The sequence below is a fragment of the Chiloscyllium plagiosum genome, unplaced genomic scaffold (genome assembly GCF_037043375.1).
Source record: "Chiloscyllium plagiosum isolate Xiang-an unplaced genomic scaffold, Cpla_swu_hap1 HiC_scaffold_7, whole genome shotgun sequence".
Lineage (NCBI taxonomy): Eukaryota > Metazoa > Chordata > Chondrichthyes > Orectolobiformes > Hemiscylliidae > Chiloscyllium > Chiloscyllium plagiosum.
Window position 1 is genome coordinate 42,235,037 of NW_028270145.1, and position 25,499 is coordinate 42,260,535.

The 25,499-nt window shown below is 39.2% G+C and overlaps 1 protein-coding gene across 2 annotated transcripts in view; it reads right to left on the reverse strand.

Moving 5' to 3' along the window:
- Positions 1-25,499, reverse strand: part of itgav (integrin, alpha V) — a 142,159-nt gene that overhangs the window by 62,367 nt on the left and 54,293 nt on the right. For both annotated transcript variants that reach the window (XR_015757645.1, XM_043693448.2), the window contains exons 4-12: positions 21,661-21,775; positions 18,524-18,585; positions 17,711-17,756; positions 17,282-17,407; positions 15,087-15,131; positions 12,601-12,644; positions 7,065-7,121; positions 6,912-6,964; positions 3,989-4,194 (exon numbers count right to left, since the gene is read on the reverse strand). Coding sequence is in view for 1 of the 2 variants with exons in the window: in XM_043693448.2 (XP_043549383.1) it covers positions 3,989-4,194; positions 6,912-6,964; positions 7,065-7,121; positions 12,601-12,644; positions 15,087-15,131; positions 17,282-17,407; positions 17,711-17,756; positions 18,524-18,585; positions 21,661-21,775 (754 nt within the window). In the remaining variant the exon portion in view is untranslated. The remainder of the gene's footprint in view (positions 1-3,988; positions 4,195-6,911; positions 6,965-7,064; positions 7,122-12,600; positions 12,645-15,086; positions 15,132-17,281; positions 17,408-17,710; positions 17,757-18,523; positions 18,586-21,660; positions 21,776-25,499) is intronic.

Sequence of the window (25,499 nt, forward strand, 5' to 3'; positions counted from 1 at the left end):
ATAATTCACAATGCTTTTGCCTTACGTTTTAATTCATGTTGGCTCATTAGTTGATTCCACATTTATCTACTTTACAAAACTAGTGACTCTAACTTAGGGCTCATTATCACTATTGGCTCAGTGTCTTCTGTTTGTTTTTCTTTGAACAGTAGAACTTTGCAGTACATGGCAAACCATGTAGAATTTAGAATTTCTTTGAGGAGCACCATGGGAAACAACAGAAATCAGAATCTTTACTTCAGCATGCCAATTGTATTTTTTGTTAGAGAAGCATCTGTCTTTCTTGCAGAGAGCTGACACTGACACAACAAGCCGGATGGTGGGTTTCTGTGCTGAAACCATTTTACATCTTGTATTGTTTGTTTTATATCAATTCATAGACTTTGTGTCTTATGCTATGGCTCAAATCTTGTCTCCCCAAAATCAATATCATCCAAAAAAAGCACTTATTATTTCTTACAGGGAATAAATACTTCATGAGTACTGCCTTGGTCCTTGTCAAACATATCCATGACAAACTATTGTAATTAAATGAAACCTCTTCCTGTTCAGCAACACCATGACATTTACCAAAAAAGCTCAAATGGGCAGGTGTTCCACAGATGTGGCCATGTTCTCATAGGAACTGAACTACTCAGGAAATGTACTAGGCCCTCTTCTGCTGATAGTTGTTTTCCAATACAAAACTAATATAGCCTTCTGCCCCCTTCAAACAAAGCTTCAGTAACTTGATGACACAGTGCTGCTTTGTGAGATGATTAATTTAGCAGGAGACCCAAAAACAACCTAAACAGGAGCCAGTTGAACATTTTCCCTCTAGCGCGCAGGCTAATCCTTGTTATGCAAAATGTTTGCTGGTTACATTTTAGGGAAAGTAGCAAGACTACTGCCCTATTGAAACATGGGTACTACTTGGTCTCAGGATATGATTTGTATTCCAAGGCTATCTTTAACATATCCAAAAGGCCTGGTTTAAAATGTTATAAACCTTTGTTTTCTTTGATAAATGAAGTCAGATCTCATTGACTTGAGTATAGAAGATTTAGTATTGATCAGATCAAGGTGCTTAAAATGTTTCAGGGATTCGGCATGATAGAAATGGATGATTGCTACCTCTGGATGAGGGAATCTGAAAACCAGAACCATACCATTTAGGAAGGAAAGCAGAAAATACTCTTACACACCAAAAGATTATAAAAATCTGTAGTGTCTCCCCAAACAATTTGTGGATGTAACAAAGTAAATTTGCTTGGACGTGGTAGCAGGGTGGTATTGTCACTGGATGAATAATTTAAAGACTCAGGCTTATACCCTGGGGACACATGTTTGATTTTCACCACAGCTGATTGTGAAATTTGAATATGACTAATAAATACAGAAATAAAAGCTCGTCTAATGGTGACCACGTAACCACTGTGGATTGTTGCAAAAACTCAGTTGGTACACTCATATTCTTTAGGGAAGGAAATCTGCCATCCTTACCTGGTCTTGCCTGTGTGAACCCTGATCCACAGTAATGTGTTGACTCTTAACTAGCCTCTGAAATGGACCAGTATGCCCCTCAATTCAGGGGCAAAATTGGGAACGAGCAACCAATACTAGATTTGTCAGAGATGCCCACATCCCATCAACACAAAAAGAAGTGGCGCTTTCAAAACCAAGGCTGATATATTTTTGATAGATGACGGCATTGAAGGTGTAAAAAATTAAATACAAGACGAAAAGATAATCACACTATACTTAATGAAAAAATAATAATAAACCAAAAGTCAAAAAGTGCTACCTCACATTTGTTCCTAATTCAGTTAAGCAAAGTTTTTTTAAAAAAAACTGACAGCTACAGAGTCATAGAGATGTACAGCATGGAAACAGGCCCTTCAGTCCAACTCGGCCATGCCGACCACATATTCTAAACTAATCTAGTCCCATTTGCCATATCCCTCTAAACCCTTCCTATTCATATACCCATCCATTTGCCTCTTAAATATTGTAATTGTACCAACCTCCACTACTTCCACAGGCAGCCCACTCCATACACGCGCCATCCTTTGCATGTACAAGTTGCTCCTTAGGTCCCTTTTAAATCTTTCCCCTCTCGCATTAAACCTATGCCCTTCAGTTTTAGACTCCACCACCTCGAGAAAAAGACCTTGTCTATTGACCCTATCCATGCCCCTCATGATTTTATAAAACTCAGTAAGGTGACTTCTGCAGGTGACCTCCAATGCTGCAGAGAAAATAGTCCCAGTCTATTCAGCTATAGCTCAAACCCTCCAACCCTAACAACATCCTTCTAAGTCTTTTCTGAACATTTTCAAGTTTCACAACATCCTTTGCAGGGAGACCAGAATTGCTGTGATAGAAGTGTATATTGTCATCATGTGGAATTTGGATTTTAAATTAAATGTGTGGTTTCTGTGCTATAAAGGTAATTTTAAAAAAAATGTCAGGAAGTAATATGGAATCGTGAATTGAAGACATAATATCTAAGATGGTACGTGATGTACGTTGTACCTAGCAGCATTCCTGTGGAGCTAATTGATGAAATGCTTACAAAGTCAAACTTCTTTGACATACAAATAAAACAGACTGGTTGCCACTAACAGTTTGAATTCAGTTCAGAAGAACAATTTCATATCAGCCAGGGCTGGTTAATTTGTGAAGTCTTCACTTTGTGAGTGTTTGTGTAGAAATTTTCAAATGTCAGAATTAAAAATAAGATAGACTATCAAGAGGTCTCTATGCAGTCAGAACTGAAAATAAGTCTTTAGGGCATCAAGACAGGGCAGGGTCATTCAGTGAAAAATTAAAATATTACTAACACAAAGTCCTGGAGAAACTCAGTAGGTCTGGCAGCATCTATGGAGAGAAATAGAGTTAGCATTTTGAGTCTTGTATGACTTCTTCAGAACTGAAGAGTTACCTAAAAAGCGTTACATTAGAAGTGACATTTTACTGAATTTGAGTATCTGGAAGAGCTATTGGTGGGAAATGGTTTATACGTTGCTTTGCTGTTTATGTTAAAATATTTATAAACTTATAAATGTTTATAGTTCATTTTTTCTTCTTTTGTATAATAAACCTGTGCTGTTTTTTTGAAAGAACATTGGCAGCATTGTGAGTAAACATTCCATCATGAACCACCATGCTAATCAACTGCAAAAATGAAACTGATGCTCTAGTTAAACCAAGATTCACTCGGACCTGACTTGTCCAGTATTACCATCAGTTGAAATCATAATAATCGATGGCCAGGAATTATGTTTGTACTTATTGTACAATGACTTTCAATAACATTGCTTTTTCAGGAACAAGAACACACAATGTAAAATATGGAACATCCCTCCTCTTGATTAATATTTGACCAATGAATATTTCTTTCACACCATTTAAAAGGAGTCACCATATCTGAGCAGTATCAGCCTGCAATGAGCCAAGGACAGCCTGGGCAGTAAGATCCTTGTGTACATCTAGGTTTTAATGGGATGGTTAGCTCAGCTGATTGGAAGGCTGCTTTGCAATGCAGAGTGATGCCAACAGCTTGGGTTCAATTTCCATGTTGGCTAAGGTGACCATAAAGGACTCTCCTTTTCAACTTCTCCCTTTGCCTGATGCGTGGTGACCCTTAGGTTAAACCAATCAACTCTCTGTAATGAGACAGTAGCCCTACAGTCTGGTATGGTGACTTCACCTTGTACAAATGGTTCATAGCCTGCTCCTTGGATTTTTCAACCACCAGGTCAAGTGCAAACATACCACCAGGGCAGACCAATAGAATAAAAAGCCTGGTTTCCTAAAACAAAGGAGGAAAGATCTGATAAACCCATTCTTTTTTTGAATATCACTTACTCCAAGAGGATTATGTAATACGTGACACTTTCATTAGCATATACATCTGAAAAGCTGTATGTAAATCAGTTAAGGTCTATTCACACTATTTTGCCACTAAGCAATGTAATTAAACAGCAAATAAATAAAAGTGACACACCATTATAGCCATCTTGATCAACATCTCCGAGAGGTGCAATTGAAGACCCAAACCTGGCATACGTCTCTGTGCCAGTCAGCTTCAGGGCATCTGTAAAGCTAAATGGTGACTTTTGTAGATAAACATACACCTGGCCCACTTCTCTATACTTCCCATCAGAACCACGAACCATAAAAAGAGGTGCTCCAATCAAAAGGTCATCAAGTCTAAAAGACAGATCATCAGCATTATAAGTTGTAGCAGAATTGGTTGCTTAAAGATTTACAAATGTAGCTCCAAACAAACAATTATATCCAATATGCTTATAAACAAGAACAATTTTGTCATTAGATTAGATTCCCTACAGTATGGAAACAGGCGCTTCAGCCCAACAAGTCCACACAGACCCTCCGAACAGCAACCCACCCAGATCCATTCCCCTGTCTAATGCACCTAACACTATGGGCAATTTGGCATTGGCAATTCACCTGACCAGCAGATCTTTGGATTGTGGGAGGAAACTGGAGCACCCGGAGGAAACCCACACAGACACGGGGAGAATGCACAGATTCCACACAGTCACTCGAGGCGGGAATCAAACCTAGGTCCCTGGTGCTGTGAGGCAGCAGTGCTAACCACTGAGCCACCATGTCATCATGGTAGCATGTGGTCTCCATCACTTGAATTATGTCAACCAAAAGTAATTTAGTAATAGCACTGAGCTAATCAATGAACTGCAAAGAATTCACAGATTTTATTTTGTGGAATATAACCACTAGATATTCTTAATTATCCTCATGATGACTGTAAGAGTCCCGAGCAATGATCCTTCTGTTCTTATGAAAATGAGGCTATTTGGTGTCAGAGAATATTAAATTAGTGCTGGTTCCTATTACTAAATGTCAGTACATTTATAGTCTTCAACAAGCACACTGGTCAGGTTCAGGAATTCCAACTGATATTTCTCATTCATACATCAGATAAACAGAGACTTCTGCCATGACTGAAGCGAAGTTCAATTGAAATGTTTCTCCTGTTAAAAATCTTCCAACTGATACCTACATTAAAATTAGCAGTCAAACTGAACGAACATAGTAAACTTCAAATTTGCGATATGGAGATGTTTTTGAAATTTCCTGTTAAGAGATCATTGCTACTGAAGTTCATATTTTTTCAGATGTGAAGGTGTTAATCTTTTAAAATGAACTTCTCTCCTCTTCTGAAGGCACTGCCTCTTTACCATAAGCAACAACTAAAATTAATTTTTAAAGGTCCTTTGAGATGCCCTTTGATTCAAGGCAGCACTGATTATATCTCCTTATATTTGTTATTTACCAATTCAGGCAAGTCTTCCTATTCTAATTTGCTGTAATGATATTTTTACTAATTTGCTGATTATACTATAAACCATAGAATCTGATAGTGATTGGTACTCCCCACAGCCTAGAAGGATGTGGATTGTCACATCTCCCATCAGCAAATCACAGAATCAAGGATTTTTTTTAAACTGATGTCAGACAATCCCACAATACCAGCTAGTTTTAACAGTTCATGTCTTAGTGTGGTTCTTGACCCTCAAATTCAGCTGCTAATCCTAATCTTGAATTAAATTTGACCAATTTAAATTCAGTTTTTGAATACTGGTTGAAACGCAAACAAATAGCTAAAGAAACTATCTGTTCCTCAGAAGAACTGTCACTGGGATAGAAACAGTTTTCTCTCCACAGATGCTGCCGGATCTGCAGAGTTTCTCCAGCTATCTCTATTTTCATTTCAGATTTCCAGCATCCATAGTTCCTTGTTTTTGAATAAAATTTGTTTGCATAAATCAGAGCAGGAGTTGGCCAGCCAACTCTTGGTCCTCCTCTGCCATCTGATAAGATAATGGCTGATCAGATTGTGGCCTCAAGTTCAATTTTCTTGTCTCTGCCTTCTATGACCTTTTGACTCTGATATCATTGAAGAATCAAACTCATCCTTAAAACTATTCATTGACGCTGCCTTCACAGCTCTCAGGGAAGAATATTCCACAGTCAATCCTTGTAGAGAAAAAAAAATCCTCATCTCCACCCTAATTGAGCCCTTATTTTTTAAAGTGTGCCGTTTAGTTCTATTCTCCCCGACACAGAGAAACATCCTTTCAGCACCCACACTATCAATTCCCCACAGAAGTGTATATGTTTCAATAAAAGCACCCCTCATTCTTATAAATTTCCATAGATACAGGCCCAACCTGTCCAATCCTTTCTCCCAAATTAAACCCTTCATCCAGGAATCAGTCAAGTGAAGTTCCTCTGAACTGCTTCAGATGCTATTGTATCCTTTCTCAAATAAGGAAAACACAATTGTTAACCATACTCCAGATAATCTCTCGGCAACATCATTTACAATTATAGTAAAATTTTCCAACAATAAATTACAACATTCCATTTGCCTTTCTAATAATTTACCGTATCTCCCCATTAATCTTTCGAGATTCAAGTGCAATGCCCCTCAATCCCTCTATACCGGAGTTTTTGAGATTCTTCTCCACTAAATTAATACAGCTTTCCTATTCGGCCTGTCAAAGTGGACGACTTCACATTTTCCCATATCATACTTTGTCTGCCTTACTTTTATCCATTCATCTAAACTTTTGTAGACTCTTTACGTCCATCTCACAATTTACTTTCTTACCCTGCATTGATATTCTAATTAGAATTTATTATTTCAATGCATTTTCAATAAACATTTAAAATGAAAAAAAAGGAAAAATTAAAAATAGCTCATGTAATAATTCACAACTCATCAATTAATTTTGCCCTTCAAGTTCAAATGAACAAATTAACAGTCACACTCAAATGGTTAGTCTGACTCTGGAAGAAAACATGTTTAAACAATCAGCCAGAAAAGTTCTTCAATATGTTTTCCCAAATTTGCTTGCTCCCAGCCTTCACCCCCTTACCCATCACTGTTGAGATCAGTAACCGCAACAGAATAACCAAAGTATGCAGCCATCTGTGAAAATAACATAATCTCAGTCATCCATTCTCTCTATTGGTAATCAAATATATTAAAATACACAAATTATTTATTAATACACTGCTGAAACATTTACCTGTTCCCCAGTAAAATTGTGGAGGGATTCCATATTCGCTCCATTTAAAATAGTAACCTGTCAATAATAAATACATGTAATACATCAAAACACAAAAAAATCAAGTAAAACTGGATGATTCCTGTTATGTCATTAACTTTTGAAACAGATGATCCATACTGTCTCACTTGAGTCACAAGGCCGTGACTTCACTTCACATTCTAGGATTGGAATGATCTGACAATTCAGTGCAGCACTAAATTGGGTGCTATGTTGTCAAGAGGTGCTGTTGTTTTCCTGTGGAAGATAATTAACCGATGTCCTATCTACTCATGATAAAAGATTGCCCTCCAATACTTGAAAGAGTTCAGGTATCCCAACCAACCTTACTTCCTTCATCAGCACTCAAATTGTCATTGACTGACTGTGTTTGACATCTGAAAGTTGTTGCAATTTTTTAAAAAATCACTTTTGTTTGCCAAAATAGTAATAATTGTGACGTTCTTAGATGCATTCTCAAAGCACCATATTATGACATATAAAAAGTGAATTTGCTAGTAATAAAAAGATAAAGTCGCTATAGTCCCAGGGGACAGTAAGATTGCTTGATGGACTGGTTTAACCCGAGGGCTGTGAAATTATAAACTTCTTTAGAGATTGTCAAAAAAAAACAAACAAAGTTCTTTATGCAGTTTTACAGCTGAGCTGGGGAAATCTCATTATCAAAACTATACACAGCAGCTTGGAGTGGTCAGTGATTTCACAGCCTCACCAGTTAAATGTTTAATTTTAAGATTTATATATCTTACCATAGTTGTTTTTGTGAATCAATAATAGTTAGTAGAGTGAGTGTTTATTTTTTATGTTTTACTGAGATCTGCCCCTTGATTGAATTTTTCACATAAAAGATAGGTACTAAGTTATCCTAGAGCAGTGTTCTTGACTGTGCTAACACTGAGTTTTTGAGAAAGTCTGTAGCGATTGTTTTTTGGATATATTCTCAGTCTGTAGATTGCTTAAGGTGCAGAGTGATGTGTTCTTCCTGTTGGATGTAGGAGATTAGGGAGAATTTCAATGTGTCTGGAGATTATGTCTGCAGCAAGTGTGTTTGGCTGTGAATCCTATTGAATTGCATGGATCGTTGGAGTGGCAGTTAGAGGCAATGAGGAATTTACAGGAGCTGGGGGTGTGATGGATAGAGGCTTCAGGAATGTAGAAAAACTGCAGATACGGTCAGGTAGAAAGGTTACCATGAGGAAAGGTAAGAGAGGTGAGCAAGTAATGCAGGAGTCTCCTGTGGCTATTCCCACCTCAAAAAATTATGCTGTTTTGGATAATTTTGGGAGTGATGGTCTCTTAGGGGAATATAACCAGACAACCAGATTTCTGTTACCAAGACTGATGAAAGGAGGGGTATGTCAGGTTCCAAGTGATTGATTGTAGCAGGGAACTCTCTAGTCAGAGGCACAGGCAGATATTTCTGTGGCCAAGTGAGAAATCAGAATGGTGTGTTGCCTCCCTGGAACCATGGGTCAAGGATGTCTCGGAGAGAGTACACAATATTCTCAAAGGGGAGAGGGATCAGTAGGTCAGTGTAGACATTAGGACAATGAGGTAGGTAGAGAAAGGGACAAGGTTAGATTAGATTACATTACAGTGTGGAAACAGGCCTTTCAGCCCAACAAGTCCACACCGACCCGCTGAAGCGCAACCCACCCATACCCCTACATTTACCCCTTACCTATCACTACGGGCAATTTAGCATGGCCAATTCACCTGAACTGCACATATTTGTGGCGGTGGGAGGAAACCGGAGCACCCGGAGGAAACCCACGCAGACACGGGGAGAACGTGCAAACTCCACACAGTCAGTCGCCTGATGCGGGAATTGAACCCGGGTCTCTGGTGCTGTGAGGCAGCAGTGCTAACCACTATGCCACCATGCCGCCCTGAGGTTGTGCAGAGACAATGTAAGAAATTAGGCTGGAGGTTAAAAGGAAGGTGTTTGAGGGTAGTAATATCTGGATTACACCCAGTAGCGTGTGCGAGAGTAGAAATAAGAGCAGATGAAGGCGTGGCTGAGGATCTAGTGCAGGAGGCAGGGATTTACAGTTTTGCATCAGTGGGATCTCTTCTGGGGTAAAGTGAACTATATAAGAAGTAAGGGTTGCATCTAAATTGGAAGGGAACCAATATCCAGCAGGGAGATTTGTTAGTGTTACGAAGGCTTTAAACTAATGGGCGTTGATTTGGTGATGGTGGTGGGGGTAGTCCAAAGTAATAGAAAAGAGACAAGTCTGAGGCTTGTAAGTCTGAGTTGAGTTGAGCAAGTCAAACAAACAGTCAGGGCAGAAAATGTGGTGCTGGAAAAGCGCAGCAGGTCAGGCAGCATCCAAGGAACAGGAGAATCGACCTTTCGGGCATAAGCTCTTCTTCAAACAGTCCTCACTTTCTCCTCAAACAGTCAGGGCAGGCAAGAGCAAGGTAGAGATCAAGGTAAGACTGATAAATTAAACTGCATTTATTTCAATGCAAGGTAAGGCAGATGAACTTGGGTCATGGTTAGGAATATGGGACTGGAATGACATAACTGTTACACAAATGTGGCTCAGAGAGGGGCAGCTTAATGTTCCAGGGTATAGATACTTCAGAAAGGACAGATTTGGGGAGGAGGGGGTGCAAGGGAGGACAGGGAGTGGTATTTTTGGTTAAGGATAACATTACAGCGAGACAGGGAGGGTATTCCTAGAAGTATGTCCATGGAAATTATTTGGGTGGCACTGAGAAATAAGAAAGGAATGATCACCTTATTGGGATTGTATAACAAATTTCAAAATAGTTAGCAGGAAATAGAGAAGCAAATGTGTAAAGAAATCTCAGATATCTGTAAGAATAATAGGGTGGTAATAGTCAGGGATTTTAAGTTTTCAAACATAGATTGGGACTGCCATTGCGTTAAGGGCTTCTATGGAGAGGAATTTGTTAAGTGTGTAAAAGAAAATTTTCTTATTCAGGTGCATGTGTGGAATGGGCTGCTAGAGGAAGTGGCGGAGGCTAGTACAATTGTAACATTTAAAAAGGCATCTGGATGGGTAAATGAATAGGAAGGGTTTGGAGGGATATGGGCCAGGTGCTGGCAGGAGACACTAGATTAGGTTGGGATATCTGTTCGGCATGGATGAGTGGGACCGAAGGGTCTGTTTCCATGCTGTACAACTCTCTGACTCTATATGGATGTGCCTACTGGAGAAGCAGTAAACTTGACCTTCTCTTTGGTAATAAGATGGGGCATGTGACATAGGTGTCAGTGGGAGCACTTTGGGGCCAGCGATCATGATTCTATTAGTTTTAAAATGGTTATGGAGAAGGAATAGACCAGATTTATAAGTTAAAGTTCTAAACTGACGAACATCAATTTTGATGGTATTAGGCAAGAACTTCCAAAAGTGACTGGGGGAGGCTATTTGCAGTTAAAGAGATGATTGGAAAGTGGAAGGTTTTCAAAAATGAGATAACAAGAATGCAGAAACAGTACGTTCCTAATAGGTGAAAGGCAAGGCTGGTAGGTGTAGGGAATGCTGGATGCCTAGAGAAATTGAGGCTCCAATCAAGAAACAGAAGGAGGAATAGGTCAGGTACAGACAACTAGGATCAAGTGAATCCCGAGAGGAGTATAAGGGCAGTACGAGTATACTCAAAAGGGAAATCAGGAGGGCAAAAAGAGCACATGAGATAGTTTTGGCAACTAGGGTTCAGAAGAATACAAAGAGATTCTACAAATACATTAAGTTAAAAAGAGTAAATGGAGAGAATAGAGCCCTTTTAAAGATCAACAAGGCTATCTCTGTGTGGAATCACAGGAGATTGGTGAGATCCTAAACAAGTATTTGCTGTGAAGACAGATATGAAAGCTAGAGGACTTGGGGAAATAAATAATGACATCTTGAAAAAAGTGTCCATATTACAGAGGAGGTGGTAGTAGATGTCTAAAAATGCATAATGGTGGATAAATCCCCAGGACTTGATCAGGTGTACCTTAGACCATTGTGGGAAGCCCTTTGCTGAGTTATTTGTATCATGGATAGCTACAGGTGAGGTGCCGGAAGACTGGAGGTTAGCTAATGTGGTACCACTATGGTGTGCAGGCCATTGGAGGCGATTCCGAGGGACAGGATTTATATGCATTTGGAAAGGTGAGGATTGATTAGGGAGAGGGAACAATGGCTTTGTGAGTGGGAAATTGCATCTCACTAACTTGATTGAGTTTTTTGAAGAAGTGACAAATAAGATTGATGAAAGCAGAGTAGTAGAAATTGTCTATATGGACTTCTGCAAAATTCTGCATGGTAGACTGGTTATCAAGGTGAGATCACATGGAATTCAGGGAGAGCTAGCGAACTGGATGCAAAACTGGCTTGAAGGTAGAAAACAGAGGGTGGTGGTGCAGGGTTGTTTTCCAGACTGGTGATCTGTAACCAGTGTTGTGCCACAAGAATAGGTGCTGGGTCCACTGCTTTTCATCATTTATACAAGTGATTTGGAAGTTTGCAGATGACACCAAAATAGCAGTGGATAGTGAAGAAAGTTCAGATGGGTCACTGGCCAAGGGGAAACAGGTGGAGTTTAATTTAGATAAATGTGAAATGTTGCATTTTGGTAAGGCAAATCAGGACAGTTATTGGTAGGGTCTTAGAGAGTGTTGCTGAACAAAGGGAGTGGGGATGCAGGTTCTTAGTTCCTTGAAAGTGGAGTTGTAGATAGACAGGGTGGTGAAGGTGGTGTTTGGTATGCTTACCTTCATTGGTCAGTGCATTGGGTATAGGAGTGGGGAAGGCACTTTTAGAATATTGTATTCAATTCTGGTCTCCCTGCTATAGGAAGGATGACATTAAACTTGAAAGGATTCAGAAAATATTTCCAAGGATGTTATTGGGATTGGACGGTTTGTACTATAGGGAGAGGCTGAATAGGCTGGGTTTTTTTTTTTCCCTGGAGCATTGGAGGCTGAGGAGTGATCTTAGAGAGGTAAGTAAAATCATCAGGGACATGGATGGGTTAATAGCAGAGATCTTTTCCCCAAGGAAGGAGAGTTAAAAACTAGAGGGCATAGGTTTAAAGTGAGAGGGGAAAGATTTAAAAGGGACCTGAGAAGGAATTTTTTCATGCAAAAGGTGGTGCGTGTATGGAATGAGGAACTGGTGGAGGCTGGTACATTTACAACATTTAAAAAGCATCTGGATGGATATATGAATAGGAAGGGATATGGGACATATCTACCAAATGGGATTAAATCAGTTTAAGATATCTGGTCAGCATGGACAGAAGGGGCTCTTTCTGTGCTGTATAACTGGATGACTGTATGAAGAGAGGGGAGAGGTTAGGAGGGAGAGTTCCTCATGGTAACCACAATTGGTGCAGGAATTGAACCCATGTTGTTGGCTTCGCTCCGTATTGCAAACTAGCTGTCCTGTCAACTGAGCTAATCAGTTATTTTCTAGTAATCATAATTATTTAGAACGTTCCTGAAATACTGATATATAAAATAAGCACTTCTTACATAGCCTAAGGACTTTGCTCCTCTTGGGATGCCAGTTACAAAATCTAAAAGAAAAAGAATTTATATACACAGTACAGAATGTTTGCATACTAACATATTACACCACACAATGACAGTATAAAGACTTAGCTCACAATCTCTCATTTAATCTCCTGCTTCTATCTACCAATACATCTGTTATAGGTATAATCGCACCACCGCCAATTTTACTTCTTGATATCATTAACAGGTCACTGAGTCCAGAAGGAAGTCCACGTTGTTCAATATTTTAAATGGACATACTTGGAAAAGAATGTTCATTTTCAGTGGCACAAAGTACCTCAGTTCAAAAGTGAGAATGGAGAGCTAATAATGGGAAACAGGAAAATAACAGAAGTGTTGAACAATATTGAACAGAGATACTGGATGTGTTGGTTATAAATCTTCCAAAATTGTCTGGATTCTGGAAAGGTCCCAGGAGATAGAAAACCAAAAATGGAACACATCTGTTCAAGAACATCAGGAGCCAGAAACAGGGGGAGAAAAAAAGAGCCAGTGTGCCTAACCTCTATGATACAGACTATGTTTCAATCATTGAGAAGATAATCACTGGATATATAGAAAATCATATTCTAACCAAATACATTCAACATAGTCTTGTGAAAGGAAAACGGTGTTTGGCTAATATCTTTGTATTTGGACTTCCAAGAGGCATATCAAAAGGTGCTATGTGAAAAGTAGACACATAAAAAGTTACTCCAAATAATAAGAGCTCATGTGCTCAGGCTAACATGTTACAATGGACAGAACACTGTTTGGTTAACAGGAAGCAGAGCATCTGAATAAATAGGAATTTTCCATTTGGCAAACTCATGTATATGAACATGCATAAGCATACAAATTAGGAGCAGTGTTTGACCATTTGATTTGACCTCAAGCCTACTCTGTCATTCTATAAGATAACGACTGATCTGATTCCAACACATTTTTGCTCACTCCCTATTATCTTTCACCCATTTGCTTATCAAGAAACTTTGTTTTAATTCACTCATGGGGTGTGGGTGCTGCTGACTGGGCCAGCATTTGTTGCATATTCCTAGCTGCTTTTGAGAAGGTAATGGTGAGCTGCTTTCTTGAATCCTGTGGCCCTATTTGCCTCTGCTTCAAAATATTCAAGGACTCGGTTTCCACAAGCATCTGTAATACTGAGTGCTACAGGGATCAGTGTTGGACCTCAATAATTACTAATCTATGTTAGTGACTGACAAGAAAGGGCAGAGTGTATGGTTCCTAAATCATGATAAAGATAGGTAGGAAAGAAAAGTTGTGTGGTGAACAAAGTGAGACTGCAAATGAATTTAGATAAATTAAATGAGTGGGCAGAAATTCTATAGATGGTGTATAATGCGAACTTCTCCACTTTCATCAGGAAGAACAGAAAAGCCAAATATTACTTAAATAGAGAAACCGCAGAAGAGAAATCAGGGGTTTCTGATAGATGAAGCTAGCTTTCAGTTACAGTAAGTAATTAGGAAGTCAAACAAAATGCAGACCTTCATTTCAAGCTGAATAATGTTTAAAAGCAGAAGTGCTAATACAGTTCTATAGGGCCTTAATAAGACCACAACTGTAAGTATTGTTTCCAGATTTGGTCTCTTTTCTTCAGGGATATAAGTGCATTCAAAGCAATTCAGGGAAGGTTCACACTATTGATTCCTGCAATGAAGGGATTTTCTTCTGAAAGGAAGGTTGAGCAGGTCAGGCCTATACTTATTGAAGTTCAGAAGAATGAAAAGAGCATTTTATTGAAATAAAAGATTCTGAGGTACACTTGACAGGGTAGATGCTGAGATGCTGTTTCTTCTTGCAGGGTAATCAAGGAATACAGTTTAAAAGTAAGAGGTTTGCTATTTAAGATGAATGCAAGGAGGAGTTTCTTCTCTCAGAGAGTTTTGAGAGTCTGCGTAGTTCTTTGAACCTAGCTAGCAGTGGTGGCTGCGACATTGCATATGTTCAAGACTAAATTAGGCAGATTTTTAATCAGCAAGGGAGTCAAGGATTATGGTGGCCAGGCAAAAGCGTGGAGTTAGGGCCAGAATCAGACCAGCCGTCAGCTTATTAAATATCAACGTAGGCTCAAAAGGGCCAAGTTGCCTACACCTGCTCCTGGTTCTTATTTTCTTAAGATATGAATTGCAATACATTACATTCTCCTCTGGCAAGCAGAGATTTGATCTAAAATTTTGTAATCATCTTTTAATCTCTGTTAAGAGAGTGGAGACAGAAATCAGGAGAAAACAAACTTACAACGTTTCTCTCCTTTCCGATAGGGGGACACAGGGGTCAGTTACATTCCCCTTACTGCGTCATAGACAATGCATTGCCATTGAATCAATTCCATCATCTTCCTGAGTTTAGGGTGAGGGCAACTAATGGTGTTGTGAACCATTAAAACAAAGATATTGTTACCTTCTCACTGTCGTTAAATATTCAGGATCATCACTTACCTTCTACTGAATCTTTGCTAAAGTTTCCAACAGCAACTGAATAGCCTAATAAGAAATGGCAATGTTTAGAAGATTGGCCAAAGTTGATGCCTGAACATTGTGTATCAAAGACTGCAAATTTATCAAACACTTCTCATTTGATGAAACTATTGTATGTACAATCAATATTGTGCTCAGAAACATTTCAGGCTCCTCTTGATAACTTGGCTTTATATATGACAGTACTCAGAGTCATAGAGATGTACAGCATGGAAACAGACTCTTCAGTCCAACCCGTCCATGCCGACCAGATATCCCAACCTAATCTAGTTCCACCTGCCAGCACCTGGCCGATATCCATCCAAACCCTTCCTATTCATATACCTATCCAGATGCCTCTTAAATGTTGCAATTGTACCAGCCTCTACCACTTCCTCTAGCATCTCATTCCATGCACGTACCACCCTCTGCGTGAAAAAGTTACCTCTTTGATCTCTTTTATATCTCTCCCCTCTCATCCTATGCCCTCTAGTTCTGGACTCCCCGACCCCAGGAAAAAGGCTTTGTCTATTTATCTTATCCATGCCCCTCATGATTTTGTAAACTTCTATAAGATCAACCCTCAGCCTCCGACGCTCCAGGGAAAACAGCCCGAGCCTATTCAATCTCTCCTTATAGCTCAAATCCTCCAACCCTGGCAACATCCTTGTATATCCTTCAAGTTTCACAACATCTTTCCAATAGGAAGGAGACCAGAATTGCATGCAATATTCCAAAAGTGGCCTAACCAAAATCCTGGACAGCTGCAACATGACCTCCCAACTCTGACCAATAAAGGAAAGCTTACCAAACGCCTTCTTCACTATCCTATCTATCTGCGCCTGCACTTTCAAGAAGTTATGAACCTGCACTCCAAGGTCTCTTTGTTCAGCAACACTCCCGAGGACCTTACCATTAAGTGTACAAGTCTTGCTAAGATTTGCTTTCCCAAAATGCAGCACCTCACATTTGTCTAAACTAAACTCGAAGGGATACTTGCTACAGACGTATTACAAATCCAACAACTGTTGTTTTCGAAGATCAAACATATAAAATCACAGATGAAAAACTATTACATATCACACCTTTTCTGATATTATGATTTAAAAACTCTTAATCATCGAATTTTGGACAAACATGTGTCTTGCTTAGAAACACAATATTCTGGATGTAGGTTTTCTCGCTGTGTTGGAAGGATCATTTTCAGATGCTTCATGATTTAGGTAACATCTTCAGTGGGCCTCCAGAGACACAGTTGGCACCATGTTAGCCAACCTCCAGTCTTCCAGCACCTCACTTGTGACTACCGATGTTAAAACTATCTCAGCAATAAGCCCAGCAATTATTTCCCTAGCTTCCCACAGAGTTCTAGGATGCATCTGATCAGGTCCTGGGGATATATCCACATTTATGCAGCACCTCCTCCTCTGTAATATGAACATTTTTCAAGATGTCACAATCTATTTCCCAAAATTATATCTTCCATGTTCTTCTCCACAGTAAACACTGATGCAAAATACTCATTTAGTATCTCCCCCTTCTCCTGCGGCTCCACACAAAGATCAGCAAGGCAGCCTGAGGGGGCCTGTTCGCTCCCTAGTCACCCTTTTGTCCTTAAATGTATTTAGAGAACCCCTTTGGATTCTCATTAACCCTATTTGCCAAAGCTATGGCCTACACCAGCCATGGCACCAGCAGGCCCTACACCATTGCGCTTTGGAGATCTGGAGCTGCCAGTATCAGATTGGATAGCTACTCACATCAGGTTGGCAGTACTTCCTCTGGGTCTACAATTCTGGCAGGGAGCGATCTAGCAGCCAATCAGGTGCTTGATCACCGGAAGGTCCAGCATGCTTTCTCACCCTCTCCTGAGGCACAATTAAAATAAAACCTCAAAAGTGTCCTCGAAATTCAAAAGATTTTCTTTTGATGTTCAAAAATTTTGTTTCGATGTTCTGCTGATTCCAATCCTATTCCTACAGCGGATGCAATACTGGCCTTTCCTGTCTTGGTAAAAATGTTCCCCACAGCTATCAATTCTAATACAACGTCAAATCAACCTGCTGTAAGATCTTCATTTTGAAATTATTTTAAATTGTACAAGTTTAAAAAACCCATTGTTAAGCTCAATCATATTTGCTCTAGCAGTGTTATTTGAAAAGTAAGGCCCAACTTACCAAGGTAGCTGTCATCAAATGCAGCATTCGCTCCACGAGTTGAAACTTGACGGGAATATGTTGTGATAATCTCTGATGAATTGTACATTGTCACAATTTCCTGAATTTCATCAGAGATTAATTGACCTGCAGAATTATAAAATTTACGAATGAACAATACACAAAAATTCTTCAGCACTACATCAAAACAGCTACAAAATCTAATTAAATACTTAATACAGTAAATCTGTATTAATATCTATAATATTACTTTAAGAAAATATACTTTTTCCATGATTTTTAAAAGTTAGGTTATATATTAAAATCATGCCTCAAGCAAGAAAACAAACCAAATCAGATCAATAGTAAATAGTCAATAAAGCAATTAGTTTCGGTCTACACCTCAAATGTACAATGTTTTATTATAACAAAGCAGTATTGTAGTTTTACCTTGCCAATAAAAGCTTCCCGGTCCCCCAAGAACCACTCTACCAGCCTATAATTTGTAAAGGAATAAAGACAAACACTGAGATCTGTTCTTTTAAACAGCTATTATCATGCGATATTACACAATTAAATACTCCTGGCAGGGGACATGCCTTACTGTCTGAGGCAAAAGATAGTTTTATCGTTTGAATATGGCTTCAAGCTTATAGAAGAAAAGTAACATTGTGATGAATAATCTCAATTTATAGCACTTAATCTGCAATCAAAAATATTAAACTGGACCCTCAGTCAATAAATGAAGAGAGAAGAATCATAATGGGGAATTTCCAGATGCAATTCTTGGAAGATATCATGTTAGTTAATATGAAGAATGAAATCCAATTTTTCTGGGAAGCAAAACCAGATGGTAAACAATTATTGTTTATTATTGACGGATTCTGTGTGATATAATGGAAACCCACTGATGGTAAATAAAGTTTGAAAAGTTTGCAGAGTCAAAACAAATGCTTGATGTAGACATATAAAAATATTGATACAAAAAAAAAAGTGGCTGCAGGAAGGAAACTGTTACAGAGAGGAAGCCAATGCAGACATAAGCTTTCTCACACAGACAAATCATGAAATTAAAAAAACTCAATGAGAAAGTCACGCTTGTGAGGCAACTTATATGCATTTGGCAAATATTGCTCATAATTGTTTGAAAGGATCACCTATGCTGAGTCAGAAATTACTATATAAAAGATGCACTTCATTTTATGGGCTTAATCAGATTTAGCCAAAATGCATTTAAAATGAAAAAACATATTCTGACCATACCCCTGTAAGGTCAATGCTGAAACCTCCTTGACAAAATCCTTGACCATCAGCTCCAGTTTTACCTTAGAAAAAGAAAAACATGAGGCATGCGTTATTGTTGAGATATGCTTTTAAAATGATTTCATGGTGCTAACATTACTTTTTCACTGAAAGGGCAGGGTAACATGAATGGGGAAATACATTCTTTTGGATAGTATCAACAGTTAAAATGCTGAAAATTTGGAAAGAGAACCCAAGTCACCACAAACCCTCCCACTTCCAATTTTAATGAAAAGCCATCACTGGAGGCAGTTGGTGGACAACCTTTTAAAACGAGGTGCCTATTCCATTTCATTTTTTTAAGTTTCTGGGATAAAAGAAAACTGGAAAAAATACTAGCAAAGTCTCTTTATTGCTGATCTCATGGACCAAGAGAAGCAGGAGTATTGCTCCAGGACTAGCATTTAACCTTTTAAACTGCATCCTCCCCGATCTTTCAAAATACCCTCACTCCTCCTTCCTCCCACCTTCTCTGCCTCCCCCCACCATGCAAGAATGCCATAATTTCCCAATTTCCTGCCTTTGGAACAACTAAACATTTTTATGTGTATATAGACAGCCAGATAGACAATGTCAATACCTCACACCCATCAAGATCACTTCTTAAATGGAGGCCTCCAATAGTTGACCAAACAAAAAAAGGTTTACGCTGTGAGTAAAAGAGAAGGCGTGCTACACTGTCACAGGTACCATCTTTCAGTGGAGAAGTTAAACAAGGCCTAGTTTACTTTCCGAAAGGGATGCAAATGATCCTATTACACTATTTCAAACAGAATATTGCCATTGACCAGGCCAACATTCTTCAAATCAATAACATTTAAACAGATTATTTGGTCATTATCACACACTACATTGTTTTAAATTTATATTATTCTTTCACAGGACATATTCATTGCTGGCTGGGACAGCATTTATTGCCCATCCCTAACTCCCTTTGAAAGGTGCTGGCGAGCTGCCTTCTTCAAGTCCTGGAGCCAATGAGGGGTAGGAACACCTACAGTGCTGTCAAGAAGTGAGTTCCAGGATTGTGCCCCAGCACCAGTCAAGAAGCAACAACATAACTCCAAAACAGTTGGTGTGTGGCTTGATGGGATCTAGCAGGTTGTGGTGCTCCCATGCATCTGCCCATCTTGGGCTGAGATTGTCATTTGAAAGATACTATCTCAGGAGCCTTAATGAAATGCTATGGTGAATCTTGTAGATGGTATGCATTGCTTTCACTGTATGTTTCTTGTGGAAGGAATAAATCTTTAAGGTGGTGGATGGGGTACCAATCAAGTGAGCTACTCTGTCCTGGATGGGGTCCTGCTTGTTGAATATCAATGGAGCTGCATCCATCCAGCCAAGAGAAAGAGGTTTTGATGCCACTCCTGAGTTGTGCCTTGTCAACATATTTTGGGTGTCAGGAGGGGAGTCATCTACCACATAATTCTGACCTTCTCAACTATTTTTGTAGCCACAGTAATTACATGACTGAGTAATGAAAACTCCCAGGATGTTGAAAGTGAGGGATTTAGCAATAACAATTGCATTAAGTGTCAAGGGGAGGTGGTTAGATTCTGCCTTGTTAGAGATGGTCATTGCCTTGCACTTGGCTGGTGTGAATCTTTTGACTAGGTCTTACAACCTATGAACATGGATTCCCACAGTATCTGAAGAGTTGCAAGTATTGTGGAACATTGTGCAATCATCAGCAAACATCCTCAATTATGACTGAATGACGTAAGGCAAGTCATTGATAAATCAGCTAAGGATTCTTAAGTTTAGGATGTGAGACAGCTTATCGTAAGCAAATTTGCTTGTGTTTCCTGTGTTAAAATATTGCTTTTACTTTAAAAGGGCTTCAATTAGCCATGAAGTGCTTTGGGACACTCAGAGGTTATGAAAACATCTGTATAACTGGAACTCATTTTTTATATATAAAGTACAAAATTCTTGATCTCATTCAGTTTGGCATCAGAGTATAGTTCAACTGTTGCCAACCAGAAAGAATTGGGATTATATTGGGCTGCACTCATGTCCCTCTCAGAGGTCCACTGAACAAAAGGTCGATCAATAGAATTTATTTGAATGAAGGGCAATTTGGTGCTGCAGAACCTCCATGTCAATGAACGCTGCTTCTGTACTTTTTAAAAGTAGTTTGAAACATTTCTGATGAAGACCTAATGACATCTATGCATGCTTAAAAGAAACTACACTATGTTTTTTGATCAACTTTTTCTTGTGAAGACCCTATTGACACAGGGATCAGATGAGATAACCACTGTTAAATGGGAATGCAGGCAGGGAATTTGACCCTAATGAACAGAGATTGTAACTACAGCTGAACATTTTATCTTGAAACCATCATAACACTCCAAAATACTAGTTGCAAATAACTCTCAGTAATTTTGGCAGCTTACTTGTTTTTCCATAAAAGTCGTTGGAGACACTTTAAAGCAAAGTTTGACATAAATCACGAGTGATCCAGTGCTAATTAACTATTAAACTGCAAAGTAGAAGCAAGCAGAATGCAGGCAGTTAAAATCTAAGTTAATGATTACTTCCTTACTAGTTTAACAGTGTTGTGCAGAAATTTCAATGACTGTTTCAAGTCAGCTCCCAAAAGATAGATGAGTGGGAATGACATGGGCAAAACTAACAAAAAAAGTATACTTCACACCCACTGCACTCCATAACTTCAGCCAATTGTTATGAATGGATGCCATGTTGGTTTCTTGCACTGACTAGTTCAGGAGTCTCATCTATTCGCCAATTACTCTTCATGCGCAAAATAATTTCTATTAGCCTTAAATACACACTGTTTTACATCAGTTTGAATCCTGATGCCCAGTGCAGTGGACCTCAAAAAGCTTTACTCCCGTAAGATTCAAAAAATTGACAAAGTGTTGCTTGTGTTTAAAAAAAAAATTCACAACGCCTATAAATACAACAATAAAAATGTTTCTGACCAGTCTTTGAAATGGCTTCAGTAAAGGATCCTCTTGGTTACAATAATTCTCCAATAGGTTTGGTGTTTATGCAATGTTAGAAAATCAGCTATTCAATTTTAAAGTGGTATCCATGAGGGTGCAATGAGAAATCATCCTCCAACTAACCTGATCGACATGGTGCATACTCCACTATCTTATCCCCATCCGCAAGGAAGCAGGTACCCACTGGTTCACGCTCTTGGCGACTTAAGGTCCTCCAATGATAACGAGGAGCACAAGCCTGGGCACACACAAATATTAGTGATGGCTAGGATATTCCAGCACTTCATTATCAATAAGCTAAGTAACATCCAACTTTAGGTTCTTAACTTGAATATTACACAGCAGTAATTCTATAAATGGAAACACTACATAGCAGAATACTTGAAAATATTTTTACAAGTCAATGAATGCCACATAAAGGCGACCTCAAGAATAAGGCAGTAATGTAACTTTTAAAATGATTTACCCCATCAGAATAGTACCTTCTGGTAGAAGGTAAGAGAGAACTATGGTAACATGTTTCCTTCCTTACTGTCTATCCTTTTCAAAAGCCTACTGATTACAATATGTTGATTTCCTCATCTAAGTGCATGGACAATTTCAATAATTAGCAAAACGTTTTTCACAAGTGTAAACAGAAGGAAATGTATTCATATGCTTATCCCAAGAAACTAATGCTATGCCACTCACTGACAGTTACACACATAACTACACATGAGGAACAGACAGTTGGACAGAATAATGTGCAGTTACAAGTTTAGTGAATAATTCATAACCCAAGAGATTGGCCTGACCTAGAAAAGCCCCTGTTGCTGGGGGAGGGTGGGGGTGGGGAGGTTGTGTGGTTGCCTGGGCAAAATGCTATTCAAGTCAGCAAATGGCTTTGAGGAGATCTGAGGAATTGAGTCCTTACATCCACAAAGGACCTTGTCCTTAGAATATAGTGGGACTAGATTTGCATTCATGGAAGGATATACAATAGGAGCAAAAGGAACTGTTGCCCTGAATGTCCTCAACATTGTCTCCAGGCTTCATGAAGTCTCATGGCATCAGGTCAAACAAAGCCAAAAGGCAAGGAAACCTTGTGTGAATAACCATCTAACATCCCCACATCAGCTGATTAAGCAGGACTCCTCCATGTTGAACAACAAATTGGAAGAAGACTAAAAGCAGTAATAGCAGAAATAAACTCTGAATGGGAAACTTCAACGATTGCCACCAGGAGGAGCTCAGTATTTTCAACACTGAACGAGCTGGTTAAGGTCTTAGAAACATAGCTATTAGATTGTATTTATGGCAGTTTATGGGGAAAACAACAAGAGGAAAACCTACTTGACATTGTCCTCACAAATCCGCCAATCATTTAATTCCAATTTTACTAAATTCAAATTTCACTGTCAAATACATGTCTCCAGAGCATTAGCCTGGGTTACTAGTAGTCCAGAGACATTGCCACTATGTCAATAACACTCACATTTATAAAAAGGGAGTCACAACTCAGCAAGATTCCTTTGGCAGCACCTTCCAAATCCATGACCTCTAATGCCTAGAAGATGACGTCAGTAGATAAATGGAAACAAGTAGGGTAGATAAAAGAGAACCAATAACTATAATACATTTGGATTTCAAAAAGGTGTTGCACAGGGTACCGCACATGAATGTACCACATAAGGTAAGAATTCATGGTGTTGGGAATAACATGTTAGACAGTCCTTTATCCATGCTAATAAATAGATGTAGGTTGAAAGAGGATATTTTCAAGAAGATACCCTGTAACTAGTGGCGATTCACAGGGTCAGAACTGGAGGTGCAATTATTTACAATATATGACTGGGATGATAGAAGTGAATAGTTAGCAAGCAAGTTTGACTGAAACACAAAAGTCATACTGAGAGATATAACAAGAAGTTAAGTGAATGGGCAAAAACTTGGCAGATGGAACATAATGTGGAAAAATGTGGCAGGAAGAATAGAAGAGCTGAACAGTATTTAAGTGAAGTGAGACAGTAGCACAGAAGGATTAGAGAATCCTGTTACATGAATTCAAGATACTAATCTCCAAGTGCAGCAGGTAATGGAAAAGGCTAATGGAATGTTGGTCTTTATTTAAAAGGGAATGACATATGTGAAAACTACACAAGATATTAGTCAGACCACACCTGGAACACTCTGAATAGTTTTGGGTCCCTTATCTAAAAGGGAAGATATATTGGTATTGAAGGAAATCCGGAGAAGATTCACTGGGTTATCCTGGGCATATAGGGGATTTTCTGATGGAGAGGCTGAGATTGTACTTGGAGTTCAGAAGAATGAAAGGAGACTTTATTGATATGAACATGATTCTGAGGGGGCTTGACAGGGTAAATATGCAGAGGTTGTTTCCTTTTGGAGGAGAGTCTAGGACAGAGGGCGGAGTATTGTGACAGAGAGAAGGAAGAACTTTTTTCTCTCCAAGAGTGGTGACTCTGTGAAATTCTTTGGTGTAGAGGGCTATCAAGGCTGGATCATTGATTAGTTTAAAAGTTCAGATGGAATTTTAATCAATGGGAAAAATCGTGGATTATAGGGATAAATTGAAAAGTGAAGTTGAGGATTATTTAAATCAGCCATGGATGTCATTGAATAGCAGAGCAGACTTGATGGCTGGAATGGTCTACTTCTGCTCCTATGTCTTATGGGACCACCACCTGTGAGTTCCCTCAAAGCAACAGAACACCCTGATTTGGACCTACATTGCTGTTCCTTCACTGTCATGCATCAAACTCCTACAACTCCCTTCCTAATAGCATGGTGGGTGTCCCTACATCCCAAGGATTGAAGTGGTCTAAGAAAGGAGCTCACCACTAACTTCTCCAGGGCAATTAGCGATGGGCAATAAATGCTGGTATAGCCCATGACCACAACACCAGGATAATTGTTTTAATAAAAAAACTTCTGCTCCATTTTACTATTGCTATGTAGACTCTGAAGCATTTCCACTGTAGCACTATACTTAGTACTTTTTGCATAGAGAGGTCATCTACCCCACTGTCCCCCACCCCCATCAGCACACTTCAGCAACTTCAACAATCACCAATACATCTAAAAGCTCACATCAAAAATTATTCCAGACAGATTGTCGTAGAAAGAATCCTAAAAGCATTATTGTTGCTGAAAGCTGGGTGAATGGCTCTTTAAATATGCTACATTGCAAGTTTTATCTTCATGCTTTTGTTTGCAGTCTGAACAGCAAAGTAGCTGTCTCTACATTCGTTGACCAAATTTGGAACTCTGGCATCATATCAGCCAATGGTGCTATGTGATGTCAAGTTACTGTCCATTCAAAGTTTTCCAGCCTATGCATTGGATACACGTGTACCCTTCTTTTCATAGCAATGTGGCATGGGCTGCTGGGAAAGCAACTGGCTGCTCAGAGCTGACAAGTGCAGTGTCACCATAATGTGGCAATACCGTGCCATCTGTCCTCACAAAAGCCATGTAATAGCCACTCTAATGTATGTCTGTGGCAGGGAAATATTTAAGGGTGCAGACAAGCAGGGTTACATTATTTGGATACTGCATCACTTATGTACACCCTGTCATGGATCCAGTAATAGAAAGACTGCTCAGTTATGTCATACTACCAAAAAAAAAGATAATTCACTCCATTAGTCTCCTCCCAAACATTTGAGGTAAATGAGTCATCAAAATTCCATTGAGAGCCACCTACTCATTTCCTGTTCCGTTTTAGTTCTGCCAGATCCATTTTGACTCCAGCTTTGACCCAAATACAGAAGCAAGAGCTGAATTCTGGGAAATTAGGGTAGCTGCCTACAACCTCCTGGCATCATTGTCCCTGATATGACATTCAGACAAGTCAAAAGTGATCAAAATCTCCCTTGTCAAAGAAAAAAACAATTGAGAGTACTAGAATCAATCATTGCAGCTCCTGGACATTGCTCCTGGACAAGCATCTTCAACCT